This window comes from Oreochromis niloticus, linkage group LG20 (genome assembly GCF_001858045.2).
Source record: "Oreochromis niloticus isolate F11D_XX linkage group LG20, O_niloticus_UMD_NMBU, whole genome shotgun sequence".
Lineage (NCBI taxonomy): Eukaryota > Metazoa > Chordata > Actinopteri > Cichliformes > Cichlidae > Oreochromis > Oreochromis niloticus.
In genome coordinates, this window is record NC_031984.2 from 20,378,762 (window position 1) to 20,396,961 (window position 18,200).

An 18,200-nucleotide genomic window follows, 5' to 3' on the forward strand; every position below is an offset into this window, starting at 1 on the left:
AAGGGGTGGGAGAGGTCATAACAAATTTAACAACATATTCCAGATCTCTATAATCAACCCACACATACTTTGGCCTGTATTTATATAGCGCTTTTCTGGTGCCTAAGGACCCCAAAGCGCTTTACACATCCAGTCATTCACCCATTCACGCACACATTCACACACTGGTGATGGCAAGCTACGTTGTAGCCACAGCCACCCTGGGGCGCACTGACAGAGGCGAGGCTGCCGGACACTGGCGCCACCGGGCCCTCTGACCACCACCAGTAGGCAACGGGTGAAGTGTCTTGCCCAAGGACACAACGACCAAGACTGTCCGAACCGGGGCTCGAACCGGTAACCTTCCGATTACAAGGCGAACTCCCAACTCTTGAGCCACGATCACCCCCACATACTTTTGCATCATTCACAGAAAAACAATCTACTATCATCATTTATATAAGTACTAATAAGCCACTCGTTTTGTTCATTATGACCTGTGTTTCCTATGTAAGCAATATATTATTGTATTATTCAATTAAGGGTCACTAGGGAGGCTGGAGCCTTTCCCAGCTAGCCTACACCCTGGACAGTTCACCAGGGTTAACACAGCAGGGCTAACACAGGATTAGAGTTAGAAACAAATCTGCTAATATTGTTCATATACATGTTATTTGGAACATGATCATCTTTTACCATTGGTCCAGGGCTTACAGTACCCTGGAAATGTCTTGAGCCACCCCTCATTTCTTTCTATTTTACTAGCAAAAACTGGGAAATAGGTTCAGTGTATATGTAAACATACATGGAAACACAGTCTATAAGGCAAAAACAGACTTTTTTTTTTATTCTAGTGAGACTGAAAGTCAATGTTTAGTATGGACATCTTTATTCTTTAATACAGCTTGATTGGTCTTGTAGGCAAGCTTCCTTGTCATTTCTTGAAGACATCTTCGGGAAAAGTTCTCCAGCCTTTGATTCCATTCTCTTCTATAATGATTCCACACTGCATCAGTATTGAGGTCCAGACTCTGGGGAGGCTCCAGAGTGAAAATGTGCTGTTGGATGTTTTTCTTTCCAGGTTTGCATTTAGTTAACTGGCAGTGTGTTTGGGCTTTTGCCAGTCACACTCTTTTCAGATGGTATTGCATGTTGACAACCTTGACCTGCTGCCACTGATTTTGGGCTCTGTTCTTGTGTAATTTGCCTTTTCTCTCTGATTCCCTTCCTTAAGATTAACTTCTTGACAGCCACCCTTCCACTGCAGCCATTCGTTATGAGGCTTCATTAAGCAATGTAATGATCATCAGGCCCTGTGTCATCTCCTTGCTGGATTTTTTTTCTTATTTATTAAGAACATGACTTTCAAGTAGTGTTCATCTGCTATGGATTGTTTTTTTAATGTATTTTTGTACAGGCTGCTAGTAACAAAGTGGCTAAAAATACGATTTCAAATTGGTTCTTTGCTAAATATTTTGTTATGTTTAGACACAGGATTGGTTAATCCCTTGATTTAGGTGACTTTTATATTCAAATGATGCACAGATCACTGTTAGGTGGCTTAACAAACAAACAAACAAGAAAAAAACAGCCAGGTAAAAGGACTGGACTGAAAATAAATGAAAAAGCAAAGCAGGAAAACCTGGAGAACCATTGCTCTCTGCAGTACTGCGTACAGTACTCTTTATATAACGTTATAGTTATAACAGATTTATATAACTTCCATTTTTGATTGAATCTGTGCCTATTTACAGAGAGACTCAAAAAAATGCAAAATGATGCTTAAAGTGTGTTAATTTGATGTATCACATGTTAAATTTATGCCAGACCTCCAGGGTTACAGCTCCATCTGATGACGAATTTGTGGCAGAAAAATAAATAAATAAATAAAATCAGAATCTTGACTCATCTTTTGTTTGTTTTTCTGGGGCTATTTGTAGACTGCCACCACTCTCGGTCTGTTGATTTAGCTACCAACACTGTCACCCAATATATCAAGGTGTGATAGCCTAAAGTGTCAATGCTTCCTGCAGTCAGCCTCCTCCTACCTCTACTCCTCATCTCCTTGTATCAGCCATATTGGAAGGTGTCACTTTATGCCTGATGATTATTCACAGCCACCTGTCTCTGTCCCATCAGAGGGCATCTGTGGTGATTACACAGACGTCATGCTGCAGTTAGTTTAGAAGGGTTAGAGAGAGTTCGTAACCTGCAACTTTTCTTTTTTCATACTTTCTGCATCACTGTATCTTATTTACTTTACCGATCAGCAGAAGTATTTTTTTTAACTGACATGTAATTAAATATTTAAAATGCAACAATTCTACAACTATATATGTGTATTGATATTGTTCTAGTCTTAAGTTCTGTATGAAGCTTTGAGGTTTTACATTGTTTCTACTAGAGTTGTTGTGTTGTTGGATTCTGAAAAGCATTGAACTCTGTCCCACATACTAATAAAAGGATTAGTCTAACACATGCATTTTATCATGGCATACAAGTTTATTACTCTCCCTCACAGTTATTCTCACCCCTGCCTTCCTTTAGCCTGATTTCATAGCTTCTCCTGTTATCTAAGCAATACAAGATTTTTAGATAGATTTTTCTTTAACCCTTCAAACACTAAAAACACTAAAACTTCAATTTATTTGACCAAACCTCACAAACCAAATAGAAAGTACTACCTGGTCAGATGTGATCAACGGTGGGAATGAAAGGCTAACAGCATTATAGAACATTTCCCCTGCAGTCACATCCTTTATTAACAACGTTACGTGTGATGGCAGCGAGACACATTAGGCTGTAAAAGACACGGCAGCACGGCGGATGAATGATATGAGCTGTTTGTGAACAAAGGCAAATTGCTTTGACCCACTGGGTCAAAACTGCAAGAGCTGTGATTGGCAACAGTAAGTAAATTAGCCAGGAGGTCGCCAGACAAAGAAGAGGGAAGTTAATTGACTTTTATCTTTTAATTTCCCCTCTCCTAACAACGAGGCGTTGTTTCCATACAGTAATAACCTCCAGGGTGTGAAAGTCAGCTTTTGCGTGTTTCCAGGGCTTTGACAGAACAGGCCTCTGACTTGACCCTGTGGGAAGCCGATAGATGGTCACCTCAGGGGGGCCTCACACCGTCCCACCGCATGTCAACATGATGGCATTACTGAGTAACCACACAGACAAAGGTCAGACCTTTGATCGGTAAACAATCACTCAAACGTTGCGCCATTCCCATCTATCAGTCAGTCCCCCCACAAAGGGGGGAGACATTATTATTTATTTTTTAAAAATATTATTTTTTAAATACATTTTTAATTTAAAAAAAAAAAGCCGAAGGAGACGTGTTTGCTAAATAAATGTGACTTGACTGAAGTGCAAATTAAAATAAACTAATTAGCAGGGAGAGCCCCATTGTTCTCAACCAGTCGAGTCAATTTAATCAGTCAGTTTGTCACAAGACACACAGGTGACAAAACAACAGTCTGCAGGGGGTGGCTGCAGATTACATTGTTCTTTAATCTATTATGTTAAAGAATAAAACTATGTAAACAGATGATTGCACAGGGAGATGACACATTTTTAGTCCTACTCGTGGACAAATGCGTCTAAATCTATTACACTTTCTTTCTTTCACAATAATCTTGGAAGTATTTCGAGATATCCGCTGTCACATCCTCCCAGACAGAATAACTTGAGAGCATCACCGAGTGCAGTAAAGGGAGCCTGTGGAATGTTACGCTCCTATTGGCTGCTGCTTGCCTGTATAAAGCGCCGCAGTGGCAAATTCAATCAGATCAACTGCGGGCATCCTTCGAGAGCGAGCCACCGGGTTTCTCAGTCAAGCTGGGACAACAATTGCTGGGCTGTTCTGCTGTTTGTCTTTTCCATTTTCTGCTAAATAAATCCTCTGGAGCACTGTGGGGATCATGAAGGAAAGGAGAAATACACAACCGCTGGTGGTGAGATGTAAACTGGTTCTTGTGGGAGACGTTCAATGCGGAAAAACGGCGATGTTGCAAGTCCTGGCGAAGGATTGTTATCCAGAGGTATGCAAAAATGTGACTCGTGTTGAAGTAAAATATATGAGCAGAAAAGTCTGCCCTGTGTTCTCTTGACAATCGCGGTGTTGGGTTTTCTTTAAATGATTTGGAAACGGCACGGAGAAAACAGTGCGTCTGTTGCGGATAGTGACATATTGCTTGCGCATTTCCTAAAATTACTTGGTTTTTTGTTTATTTCCTATTTACTGACCTTTATGTTATCAGTAGCATTATTGTTTTATCATGTGGTCAGTGGAATTATGTTCTCTACGCATTCTTAGCTGGTTTCCTTTCATAGTGGCCTGCGTTGAATATCTCCTGCAGCTGCAGCGATTAAAGTGATTAATTGATCCGAAATTCTGTCAAATTGAGAAGAGATATAGATTTGTCTTATTGTTTTATTGGTCAGTGCGTGTGTTTTATGTATAGCACTGATTAGTTAACTTCCATTACCTGTAGCTGCCTGACAACTCCCCACTAACGGCACTGTGTTGCTAATTGCTCCCCAGACCTACGTGCCCACGGTATTTGAAAACTACACAGCCTGTCTGGAACTGGAAGAGCAGCGAGTGGAGCTCAGTCTGTGGGACACTTCAGGTAACCGATCACCTTTTCCGTGTGCATGTGGTGTGTGCTCTGCAGTTCTGCTTGCCGCACTGAAGAGGATTTGGCAATGCCCCGTGAATGTAATGAGTGTTTGTTTTTGCTGAAAGGAACACCACTCTCTGTATTTCTTCCCAGTTATTAATTTTCTTCATGACATTTTTTATTTTGGAGCAAGAAAATGGAACATTGAAGTGTTGTTAAACATTGGTAAAGACTTAGGGAAGGGCCTTATAGTCTATTTCCCCCCCTGTTGATGCAGAGGTACACGGGATGTTTACTTGTTGAACTATATACTCTTTCAAATCTCCCATTTACTACAAATTAAATTTCCTCCGATATGAAGTGTCCCCCTTTTTTGGATGTGTCTGGATGTAAAGGACTCTGCAGACCTACAAGTGGATTTTTGTGCCGAGTGTGTTGCAGTGGAAAAACTGGGCAGAAAAGACTGATTATTCCGCCTCACTTGTTTTTAATGCTGACTCCGTGCATCATGTGTTCATTTACACTAAGCGTGAAAAAGAGGGTCAATGTGTCATTGTCGATCTCCCGGGAAATCTGCTGTTCGGCGTGTTGACCTGAATACTGCGAGCACGGGTCTGCAGCACCTGTTTGATTCCCTTCATGCTCGCTGCACAATAGTTTCTCTGGCCAGGCCACATTCCTCTCCGTCCACACTCGTGCTGCAGCCTGACTAGGTCACACTGGCAGTACAAGAGTGTGTTTATTTATTCATTTTTCCTTTTTTTGTGCACACGTGTGTCTGTACAACAGATCCTTTATATAACAGACCCATTTGTATGAGATGATGCAGTATTTACTGTGCTCTCATAATTTTTTTCCCCTCCCATTATCACAAAGCGGCAAAATGAGGAGAAAAGTGAGTGTAATTCCCTCCCCAGACCAAATCCCATTTTTTAATCCCAGACTGTGGACCTTTGGTCTGGCCAGCAGGAGTGGGCCTGGTGCCGAGGGATGATGGGCACACAGAGCTACATCCTGTTGAGCAGGACAGTTTTTCTGGAGCAGACAGATAGGAGGGAGCTCAAAAAACTCTAGTGACCTGCATTCCCCCTCCATATGCTGCTCCAGGTCAGCCACTCAAACAGCATGATGCAAGGGATTAAGACTGTGAATGGGACTGCTGGGCAACCTCTTCTGACTGACCCAGTGAGTTTGTGGCTCTTTCTTTCTTTCACTTGAGCGTTCCCTTTGTTGCTCCCTCTTTGCTACTTTCTGGCTAATCTGCATAGATTGCCACTCCCTGCCCTCTAGCAAACACCTATGGCACAATTCAATACCAAGTACAATAGAGTACAATATGCACATGCATAGCAGACTATTTGAAAGTGGGCCACAAAAATAAAATCTATTTTTGTTCACAATAGATTTGATTTAAAAGACCTGTCCCTCACACTCTCAGAGGAAACCGCATGTGGTCCCCTTCCCCCTCATCTTTTATAGATGACTCTTTTATCATAGGTATCTGCTGTCAGGCTCGTGGTGATGGGTGACAGGCAGAAAGGGGTATTTGTTAGCCACACCGCACAGTTTCTTCTCCTGTGCCATAATTTGCTCTAATTGCGTGGAGTTTGTGCCGCCCTGGCCCACACCACACTGAGACGGTCTCCTCATTATCCCAGCTCCCCTTCATTGATTGCACTGACCTCATCACTGGCTCCACATGGCAGGCGGCTCCTTCTCTCAGCTCCAATATGGATTTACAGTCTAAAATCAATCCACCAGTTTTAACCAGGCTTATCTGATCAGGAATGCTGGGGAAAAGGGGAAAGAAGGGAAGGTGAGCACTGTCCGGCGTAGCGCACAGATAGTGAAAAATAAATCCCATTATGATGTTGGTGTGTAATTTATTTCAGGTTTAATGATGTTGCTGACGAAGCCTTGAAGTTCAAGATCGTACTGTGTGTGTATATAATCACTTATTGTATGATGTATACATAAGACTGACTTGGAATGAATCCAATGTCCATTTAAGCTGATGAAACACTCTGCTGGACTGTAAAAGGGGGCATTTTTAATATTTAATTGTCATGTTGATGACCATATGTCATGTGATTTTTCTAATGGGCACTCAGTTTGTAAAACTTAGGTGCTTTTTTTAGGATTGTAAGCAGGTACAGTTTAATTCCTCCATCTTTTTCCATCATTGATTCATCAGTGATCTATTTTTTTTATTAGTAGTGTTTAGCTTTGCTAAATGTTTCATGGACTGTTGTCCAACAATCAGTTTACACTAGCTGAGAAAAACAGGCTATATTCTCAAATGTTTCCTGCCTTATTTTATCCAAATCAACATTTCAGGGTTTTTAAATCAAACTCTTTGACGCTGGACTTAATTTTCTTAATCCAGTGTCATCAACTATGATGATGTCAAAGTAAAGCTTGTTAGCAGATCATATAATGCTCAGGAAAAAAGCACCTCCTTCACCCTGCAGGGGGCTTCAGCACTAATTCTGACTGGCTTATGTGAAACCAGGGAACAACTGCTTGACGCAATGTAATATGTTTTTTGGAGCGTGCTGTGAAGTCCGTAGTCCTCAGCTGCGGCAGCACCACAGCTCCCAGTCGGCTGAGAGTGGGTGGAGGCGCAGGGCTCCTCTCGTCCCCATATCTGTGAGTCATCCCATCACTGGATCATTAATCTGTCTGACCTCCGCATTTTCGTAGTGAGAGGAGGAGTGCTAATGATGAAAACAGGCTATGTCACTCATTCGATTTTAGCACACATCCACAGACACACAGTCATACTCTCGCTCGTGGAAACACAAAGCCGATCCTCCCCTCCCCCACCTGTAGCCTTCAACACAAGGGCCTCCGTCTTCAGCCCTGTGAAGCCTACATCCACTTTGGCCCAATCTCCACCTCAAACACTCAGATCTGGGCACCGCACCATCAAGACGGATGAAGTTCAGCTCAGCCACAAGAATTTGGTTATGCTCCTTTTTCTTTTCTGCCATTCCCCAGTTAGTCAGCCTCACTCTCCATGTTTTATGCCTCAGAAACTCTCCATCTGTTGTATAGAGGCATGCAAGGAGGAAAGCCATAATTTGGGCCATGCTTATAGGCGCTGCATGAGCATTGATCTGGCTTCCCAAACCATTGTGTGGTTTGCTGCAATGGAGAGAGGAAAGGAAGAGAGTGAAAGAGACAGATAGCAGTAACCTGTGATATTACACTGCAGGGGGTGAGGGATTAATGGCAGAGGAGGTCTCTTTGTGATATGGCTCAGTAGGGTATACTTTGGCTCCCCCTCTTCTTTTTCCTGTGGCTTTTTCTTGCCACAATAGTAACAGCTATTTCTTCCAAGATTAGAAACTAGGCCCTGGCGTGTAAGGAAAGTGCTGCCGAGGCTGCGCCTATGCCGAGTGACATGTTACGGGGGGGGGGGGGGGGGGTTGAATACTAATATTGAGGTGCTGTATGTTGTTGTAAGTACAGTATGTTTGCTGATTTTTGCATCATTTGTCCAACACAACAAATAGAAATTTTATTTATATGTGAGGACAATAGTAACCAAAAGAAAGAAAGAAAGGGGGGGCATCCTAGAGGCTAAGATGTCCTTTGCGTCCCCCCTTCCATCTTGGCAGGCTAATTGATTTGTCAGCGTTAAAAGCAGAGGCTCTCGGACCTCTGGTGTAGCCTTCCATTGATTGTTGCATTTAGATCAGTGGCCATTTAATGCAGAATCACATCTTGTTTGCTGGCTCTGTGATAACCCCTCACAGGAGATTGAGAAGATTTCTGGAGCACCCGACCTCTGGCTTTCCCTTTATATACCTCACGTATGTGACGTGGCACACAGACTAACACAGAAACTAGTAATATTAGTGGGTCTAATCCTTCTGACTTTAACATGTGTGATTTTTAACACGTGTGACATGACATGTCTCAAATTCTTCAAACACTAAGTTGTGTTTGTGGCTTTTCTGCTACAATTAGGTGTATGTGGTATAAAAGCGATGGTGTTTTCTGTGTTCTTATATGTATGACATCTGTAAATAATTTAATCAAATTGTCTCCATTCTTTTCTTTTTCTTGTTTTTACTCAAGCATAGAAAAAAGTCATTTTTATTTCTAAAGGCAAAGAAATGGAGCTGTAACACAAGCATGTTCCTTTGTTCTTTTGCAACAGTGTTTACTTTCTTCAGGACATTGAGTCCTGAGGAATTTCATCACAGCTTGTCATTATTCCACTCACGGCACCCGGCAGCTGGCAAATTCAGTTTTACCCTTTGATAATGTGGAAAATCATTAAGTATTCATAAGCACATATCCGTTTTTGTGTACACATACATGCACGCATCCGTGTTTCGTGTGCTTTTTCATATGTTTTCTTCTGCTGCATTGTTTCTGCACCGTAAATCAATTAGGACGGTTGTGCAATATCTAATGAGTTATTACACGGACTGCTTGTGTTATCTGTAGCTATAAAAGGAATGCTGAATCCCTTTTGGGATTCACACAGAGACTAAAGTAAACATGTTAATCCCATTGAGCAGCCCCTCTTCTGTTTCATCTGATAAGGGACCGGATTCACCTTTGCATGCATCCGAATTTAAAAAGTGTGCGTGTGTGTTAGCGCTTGTGGTTCCGGCGCGTGTGAATCTTTTTGTGTGATGGGCGTATGTCTGTGGTCCCCAACTCTGTCGCAGAGAAGAGGAATGTCCCCAGCAATAGGTGGGTGGGCCGCTAGTGGTGTAAAATGATTGAGTGGCAGTTAAGGCGAGCCTTTACAGAGAGCCAGGAGGAATGCCTGATATAGATGGTGGATTCCAAGGCTGTTGCTGTGGTAACAGAGGGACTGGAGGTATTGCTTGCCGAGCAGAGGATTTTTTGGGGGGTGGGTGGCTTACTTAAGGATTCTGAGCATGAGAGGGAGCGTCTGCCTGCCCCGAGCCCTGCCGTTCCACTTGCGTAATCTACTGCAAGAGAAGATCAATGAGGATTTAGTGCTCGATTGTCATCTTCACTTCTAAAATGCCAGCCAAGAATATAGGAGCAGCAAAAGTAGCAGTTTTAGTGACAGCAAAGCAGAGCGGAGCTCAGCGGGAGGAAGTGATGCTGTGTACAACTAACTTAAGCAGATGATTTCTCTTGCTCTTCCTCTCCTTCTCAATCTTTTTTTTTTTACCAACTTCCTGTTCTCCCAGCTCTTGGAACTGGCCTAAATTAAAAAGGAAAAAAAAATGCTCTAAACTTGGAATGTATACATACCTTATATTACAAACGTAGCCTGAAGCATTGCACATTTAAGATGGATATTTAATTCATCCCACAAGGGAAATTATTGTGTTACAGCAGCAGGATAAAGAATAAAAATGGCACAGCCAACAATTAACAACAAAAGTAAATTGCCACAGATGTATATACTGTTATATGTATAAATTTTGTATAATAGTGATTTAAAAAAAAACAATGAAAATTAAATAAAAATGAGGTTACATTAAAGAAGAGCAAAAAGTAAGACTGAGATTGTGCAAGATATTAGTTATAATTCCATTAACAAGTAATATGTAAACTGTAAATTTAAGAAACATACCTTTCCTACAGTTTTCTGTACCATCAGATGTTAAATAACCTGTACAGCAAATGTGTTCATTCACAATGAACACGAAAAAAAACACTGAGGATCTTTGTCAGTATTTAGAAGTTGTGGCTATGCAGGAGTCCTCTTTTGTCACACACACCAGCAACATGAAGTTAATGAAGTTACTATTAATTGACCTGGCATATTAAAGAAGACTAGACCTGGTTAAAGAGCAGCAAGACTGGAAGTTTCCTCTTAAAAAAACATGATTAAAAAATATTTCTGAGCATCCAAAAGTTCTAGGAAATGTTTTATGGAATTTTCATAGTTTGTTACAAGCATTAACATTGCTCTCCTCTCTCCTGTAAGGTTCTCCGTACTATGATAATGTGAGGCCCCTGTGCTACAGCGACTCAGATGCAGTTTTGCTGTGTTTTGACATCAGCCGCCCAGATACTGTGGACAGCAGTCTGAAGAAGGTAATGACTTTAGTTCACTTTACTTCAAAGTCCTATTCTCTCTTGTAGCCTACTGCGATTCCAAAGTGTATTAACAGATGATTTATCACCGTACACCAACTGATCACCTTTTTGGGTCCACAGTGGAAAACTGAAATTCTGGACTTCTGTCCAAGCACACGTATTTTACTCATCGGCTGTAAGACCGACCTTCGCACAGATGTCTGCACACTGATGGAGCTGTCCAATCAGAAGCAGACTCCAATCACCTATGAACAGGTGAGACAAAAGAAACAAACGAAGATCCATGTGTTGGCAGATTTTTACACATATGGCCTTCCTGTAACACCCCGCCACCAAAAGGACTTGACTCCACACTACATCACAGGAAAAAATTAAACTGCATCATTGAAGAATATGATGAACAGTATCGGTTATTGCTTCATTTATTGCAGGGTTCTGCTATGGCTAAGCAGCTGGGTGCAGAGGCTTATCTCGAGTGCTCGGCGTTCACCTCGGAGAAGAGCATTCACAGCATATTCCGCACCGCTGCGATGGCCTGCATCAACAAGCTGCAGCCTCTCCCGAAGCCCAGCCCCACCCGACGCCTCTCCAAAAGACTTCTCCACCTGCCCAGCAAGTCAGATTTGATCTCCACCACCTTCAAGAAGGAGAAGGCCAAGAGTTGCTCGGTAATGTGAGCGGAGACCTCTTGGGTTACAGTCCTCATATTAAACCCAGATCCCCTGCCTCTTTGGTCTCGGGGAAGGGGGGGTGGGCACGATGGTTTTATCAGGGTTACCTGCTGAATCCTTCCCTCACCCCCCCAAGAAACCAAACACCACTCAGAAGAGGTGGACACCTCGCTGTCCACTTGCTCCTGAACCTTTTAGTGCACCTCCATCCTTTTCCACTGTTTATTTTTTGTTTTGTTTTTTTGTTTTTGCTTTCAAACAAACAATATCAGTCGAGGTTTGATCACCAAGCTACCATTTTATTATCACCTGTGAACAGTATGCAACTACAATGGTGTTACATCTGTCTATTTTACTATCTATAGGCACATGTTGATTTTGTCCGAAATGGAAATGTGCAACGTGTGACGTTTAATCTTGTGATGTAAATGCCTCTCGGAAAATTCAGTGGATATTTTTTTTAACTCAAAAAATAAATCTAGCATGAAACCATCAGGAAATAGCAAAATCCTGTACATCCCTCTTAGTAAGGCGTGTGAGGTGTGAAATGGCGTGTCACTGGTTTCCCCATTTACTGGAAGTACATAGAATAGATGTACAGGGAGCAATGGGACAAACCGTGAGAGCTATTACATAGAGAGATGTTCTTATTGTCTCAGCGGTGATGACAGCAGGGATGAGAGCGGTGAGCACAGGCTGCTGTGCTTACAGCAGTCTAGACTACGTCAGCCTGCACGGATTCTTGATGCATGGCTGTGTAGCTCTGGACAGTGTTGCTCTGCAAGCTTTCAGTGGAATAACTGGAAGATGCTGAAAAGGCTCCGTGTAAACAAAACGACTGCAGAAATGCGGAAAGGACACAAAATATAAGCAGAAGTTTAGCCGGACTTCCAGGGTGTCTTTTATCACTGCTGGAGTCTGGTGGGATAGACACATTTAATTGCTCTTGTGGTGACCAGGAGCTTAACCACAGTCGGTTCAATGTTGAGCTTAGCTTAGCTTAGCCTGTTGTTTATGGAACCGTGGCTGGTTATCGATACGAGTTAAGGCGTTAGGAGGCATATCTAAAAAGAATAAGATCACTCCTACATGGAAGTCAGACTGACCGGAAATGGTTTGTATTTTCAGACACTCTTCAGAAAAAAATTTGTAGCATTGCATTGTTGACAGTTTTTCAACAATTCTCAAATGGTATGCAGTTTTGAAAAAAAAAAATGCCTTTCATATTGAGTTCCCAGAAGTCAATGAGATTTTTGAATACTGTAATTACTGTAATATGCCTGTGGATTCCTCACATTTGCATCAATGCAATGTAGCACCCCTCAACCTGATTCAATTCTTCCAAAATGACTGATTTTTGTTTTTCACACACTTGTAAAATCTGTTCACATCCAATAAGCAGCACTTACTGTAGGTTACATTGCCAAAAAAAAAAAAACAAAGGGAAAAATCAGACGCTTTTCTGAGCTTAAATCTTAGGCTTCATGGTTATGTGTGTGTGCGCAGCATTGATCTCCGTGCTTCTAACCATAAAGCAATAACGATTTAAGTGCTTTGTGATGCAAAAGTAACCTGCGTGGCAATAACAACGCAGCTTTGTGATTACTGTCATGCTATAAGTGCTCCATGGATCGACATGTTAGAGATTGAAACAATCTCCGCTGTACAAAAGGCTGCTGATAGGGCCCCTCCTTCCCCCTGTGTAAGTAGTGACCGGTATATAGAAAACCAAGGACAGCGTTTGTGCTATGAACTAGATCAGAGTATTCCAAACAAGAAGGAACAACATGCTATTTGAGTTGTTGCTGTCAGCTCAACATAATCATAAGAAAAAGTATTGAGGCAGTATGCCTCAAATGAATTGTTGTATTCGTTTTTTCAAATTGGAACTATACATTAAAGTCTAGCAATTATTCATCAAGGGCTAGTGTGTGTGGGGGGGATGGGGGGGGGGGGGGTGTAACGTGGGACTAAGGAGAACAAGTAATCAAACTGCACAGGCTGGCCCTGTCCAAAGAAAGCTATTTTTCCATTCTTTGTGTGTGTGTGCGCGCGTGTGCGTGTGTGCATATTTTTATGTATTTAATGGCATGATGTGAGTCGCCGTGTTGTTTTTGAGATTTTTCTGAAATGGCTGCTGTGTCTGTACGGAGCTGTGGACTGCCCCTGGTAGTTGGAGGAACTTAAAGTGGTGATTTGCACAAAGGCTTCCAGTTCATGGTCACACACCAAATTCCTCAGCATTGCCTAGCAACAATTCAGCTCAGAAACACAGAGACTGGCTCTTGGGTTGGTTGTGTGGACAGATAGGGTTAGCTCACAAGCAGACATCCCCACATCCATTATTACTGCATCGTTTAAGCATTTACTGCGTGTTTAAAAAAAACAAAATAACAAATTTAAAAAAAAAAAAAAATCTTGATATTTTTCTCTGGGTTTTTCTCTGCCAGGCCTTCTGATGATGGTTTACATGGGCGGCTCAATGACCATGTCAGTTAATATGCAGCCTTTGTGTTGTAGTCAGTGTGTGGTAAAAATGGTGCAGTCAAACTCCTAAGCATGTCCTATTAAAGTTGTACGATTGTACATACCGTCTCTTGTTTTATAGTCATTGTACAGCATCTTCGAGGGTGTCTGATGGAAGTATTGTTGCTGATGTGATTTATTTATTTGGTAGCTATTTTGCTTTTTTTGTCTGTTTTGTTTTTTGATTGACATGTACATTTGTTTGAAATCTATTTTGAAAAGTTGACTCTCTTTTTTTTCTTCTTCTTTATTGCTGTGTTGAATAAAGCTTGCCCTGTTTGGCATCCTAAATTCACTGTTCTTGTCATCTTTTTTTTGATCACTTGCTTATGAAACAATACACTACACTAGACATCTGCTCAGTATCTCCCCAGTCATGTCTGCAGGAAGTGAGGTGCTTATCTTTTCCACTCAAGCGACGCTAATAATTCCTTTTACAGGCTCTGTGTCACTGCCTCATTAAGGATGGAGTAAATTTATATCAGGATGATGGCGGATTACTGTCATTTTCCATTACCGCAATCCTGATCTTAGATTTTAGTTACAGTTCAGGGAATTATTGTCAGAGAGTGGAAAAAATGTAAATAACAAATATTTACCTGCATAAGTAACAAGTTGGGACGAAGAAGGAAAGACTCTATGCTATTTTAATTAATTGAACCAAGTTATGTGACGGTTTTTTGTTTGTTTTGGTTTTTTGGGGTTCTTTTTTTTTTAAAGGCTGCTTTTATCTGCTCTCATCCGTCTTCAAACACACCACATCTGGTTGCTGCCAGCTATGGACGTGTCTCAAATGAGCTCAAGCAAGCCAGCCAACACGTATGCCCTCGCATTTTCTCTTCTTATCTGTAAAATGCAATGCCATCCTCACAAAATGTTCATAAACTTTATCTATTTGGTGTTTTACACCTACTGTAAAGTTCTAAAGTTGCTGTTTAATGAAAAAATATTCCCGGAGCATCTGTAGAGGTTTGTGATAAGAGTGGCAAGACTGAACCAAAGGAGAACAAAACAGCGAATGAAGCTCATTTAAACATTCAGTAGAGGTGATCATCGGTGCAGTCAGGTGATGGACAGTAGTCATATCTTTCATGAGTCAATAATTATCAGAAAGGTGACTGGTTGTTAGCAAAACAAGTCAGACCCCCATTGCCATATGAAAGCGGATTCTAGCCATAATGGGAACCATGGTTTCCTGAATACACAGAGCAACAGGAGCACACCAAATTATGTGGTAAGGCTTTTTCTTTCTTTTTTTTTTTTTACTAATAATAAAAGACATTCTTGTGTTGGTGTTGAATTTCTAAAATGAACTCATCAAATGACATGAAAATGAACCTGAGCTGTCCTGAGGTCAGCTTAGCTCTTGTGGCTTTTTTTTTTGTTGCTAAAAACAAAGTGAATTATGGGCTGTCACTAGGGGGATTGCTGGAACACCTGAAATAGAGGCCAACATTGTACACATGCCGACACAGACACATTGGGTGTGAGGACATGTAAATGGGCCACATACGCTGGTAGTCATAGTAAATTAGGCCAACAGCTGGCTAGTTCAGTTACCCACTCAGCTGTAGTATGTACCGCGAGGGCTTGGTGAAGGAGAAGTGGCACAGTCCAGTGCATTTTTAGGATCAACCCTGGCACTTAGTTGAATGTCTGCCATGGAGGGGTTCTTTGTCTCCAGCACAAACAGTGGGTCACTTTGACCAAGGATTATCGTGTTGCCATTAACAAAAGTTAGAGAGGGAGCGCTCACACAAACCATTTTACTGGGATGTGTAACAGTGAAAAATCAATCCACATTGAAATTAAATTCAAAAGAGAAGCATCATCATATCACACACCAGCCATACTGCCAAACAGCTCCAAGCCATTGTGGCAAGGACTCGACATATCAGACTTCAAGATGTTAGTAGCAGATGTTTGAAATCCTGGAGATTGTCAGTGGGGGGCTCTCTGGATCATACTTCTACTTCCAATACATTCTGAGAAATGCTCAATGGAGAATGATCATCTGTGGGAAGTGTTGAGAGCTGGGGAATCTGAAGACCAAGATTCACCTTGTGCTCTTTGTCATTCTGTCTTTTCAAACAGTCCAAAGTAGTTTTTGCCATACAGCAGGGTGCTTTATCGTGCTGAAAGAGGCTCCTGCCAGTGTCATCCGGGTCATTAATCGCCTGTTATACTAGGCTGGGAAATTAAGCTAATTGCAGCTGTAGCTCAAATGTTATGGAAGTGAACTAATATAGTGAAGGTATTTCTTTCTTTGACGTAATGATGTGAAGTAACTTGCGATTTTCCATGAACAGCATGTGCTCAATCTTAACCCTCAGAGCTGATTCTGTGCAGCAGACGGATTTGTCTTCAGAGCCCTGTGTGTTTCTTGAACATGAGAACCAGACATTTGAGTTCAAATGAAAAGGTGGCGGAAGAGCCAAAAATCTATAAAACTATAACTACTAATCTATAAAAATCTATCCATTTTCTAAACTGCTCAACTTGAGGGAACTAAAACCTGCTACCAGTCCAACACAGAGAGATAACGCAGAGAGATTAACAACCATTCATGCTCGCATCCATACATTGGCAGTGGTGGTAGCCTCACTAAGCCCATAAAACAATGATCATTTGAAGAATAAAGGCAAACTTAGACATGGAGAGAAGAACAAAAAAAGGGTACACAGAAGAACTGACAACTAAAGGACTATATATACAAAAAAAACCTAATAAAGGTGGTGGAGAGCATCTTAAAGGTGGGACAGAGATGCAACAAAAACACCAGAGACCGACAAGGTAAGCAACTTAAAAAAAGAAAAGAACAGGAAGCATCTTCTCAAATGAAAGACATAGAAATGAATGAAATGAACGACGCTATGGTGATGAACCAGCATCGTGCAGGTGGATAGCAATCCACTCAAATTCAAAGGTAATGTGCAACCTGCAAAATAAATAGGATTAAGAACTAATATTTATAGTATATGATGATGACTTGGTGTTCATGCCTGACAGGACTTTTTTCTGTAGGTCTGGATGGGGGTGGAAAGGGTAATCTGAAAGGAATTATGTGGCTCTAAGTGGACAGCCCTCAGTGCTGTTGTGTAACATTAGCATCATGTTCTGGGTCCTTGGATAACTCTCTTCAGAGACACAAGAACACGTTCCAGAAGTAACCTGTCACTTTATACTTCCTGTTTGTACACAGCCAGATTACAATCTTCTACATTTTTTTTTACATTTGTTATTATTATTGTTATTATTTTAAAAAGGAGCTTGAACACAACAGCAAAAACTGTGCGTATCCATCTGTTTGTGCAGAAATGTGCAGAATCTTAGATTACTGATGAGGTGTGATGAGGTGTCGAGTCCTGCAGTGTGGGCTCTCTCTCTCTTTCTTTCCCCTCTCTTGCTCGCTTACAGATACACAGACACCAGATTTTCTGCCTCTCCCGCAGTGCAGGGCAGGGCCAGAATATCCAAACCCATCAACTTCCTATTCAGCCAGTTTGGTTCAAGAAAGGAGCAGGATGTGAACACAGCCTTCCTCTTATGTGTTATCTGAACATATCTGGCAGTGAAATATGTACTTTCAAAATAAAAGGCTTTTTTTTAGTCATAGAAGGAAAAAAAAACAATATTAAAATTAATTTACAGGCATTAAAGAAAAAAAACTATTCCAATAATTCTGCATCAATTTTTTTTCTTACAAAATTTTTTAGATGTTCATAGCTCCCCAAACATAATGACTAATGACTTCTAATCTTCTGAGGTTTATTCCTCCACTGTAAGCTTGATGTCTGTGTTTTTTTAACAAAATGTCTTAACAATTATTTATCATATTGCTTTGAATTTAATTTGCAAGTCTCGCTGAAGCCCAGCTCAAATCAAAACATCTAAGAGCCACAGACCCTGTGGGTAGTCTGATGACCTGTCCCAGATGTGCCCACCTCCCTGCAGCCATGACTTCATTATGAGCACATCCTTTTAAATCATTATTTTACAAACATAACAGGACATCTGAACAGATCTTCCCTGTGCACCTTCAGGTTCAGCACACAGTAAACGCTATGTCCCAGCTCTTCCACACCTCTTAGTGTGACCCCTGACTCTGAACTCTCTCTGTGACCAGAAACTTGACTCCCTTACAGCTCTCTCTTGACCCCTTACTTCCCCAGTTGCACCACCAATCAGCTCAGTCAAATGTGAGCAGTTGTTTAATGTTCCCTTTGGTCACACTGGGAAAGCACAACTTGTTCCACTGAAACCTGTGTGTGTGTGTGTGTGTGTGTGTGTGTGTGTGTGTGTGTGTGTGTGTGTGTAACCTGAATTGGATCAGCAGTTATGACAATGTTTG

The 18,200-nt window shown here is 41.5% G+C and overlaps 1 protein-coding gene across 1 annotated transcript; it reads left to right on the top strand.

Annotated features, from left to right (window-relative positions):
* Positions 1 to 3,738: 3,738 nt before the first annotated feature.
* On the top strand, positions 3,739 to 14,140 carry rnd1b (Rho family GTPase 1b). Its single transcript, XM_003448155.5, has 5 exons — positions 3,739 to 4,025; positions 4,529 to 4,616; positions 10,540 to 10,649; positions 10,773 to 10,907; positions 11,084 to 14,140. The coding sequence occupies exons 1-5, from the start codon at positions 3,906 to 3,908 to the stop codon at positions 11,327 to 11,329; spliced, it is 699 nt and encodes a 232-aa protein (XP_003448203.1). The 5' UTR covers positions 3,739 to 3,905; the 3' UTR covers positions 11,330 to 14,140.
* Positions 14,141 to 18,200: the final 4,060 nt, after the last annotated feature.

Bases quoted from the DNA above. Each gene is read 5' to 3' on its own strand.
- rnd1b (XM_003448155.5), top strand. From the start codon at position 3,906: ATGAAGGAAAGGAGAAATACACAACCGCTGGTGGTGAGATGTAAACTG. The intron at 4,617-10,539 runs GTAACCGATCAC...CTCTCCTGTAAG, and splicing joins CAGTCTGTGGGACACTTCAG to GTTCTCCGTACTATGATAAT. The intron at 10,908-11,083 runs GTGAGACAAAAG...CATTTATTGCAG, and splicing joins CTCCAATCACCTATGAACAG to GGTTCTGCTATGGCTAAGCA.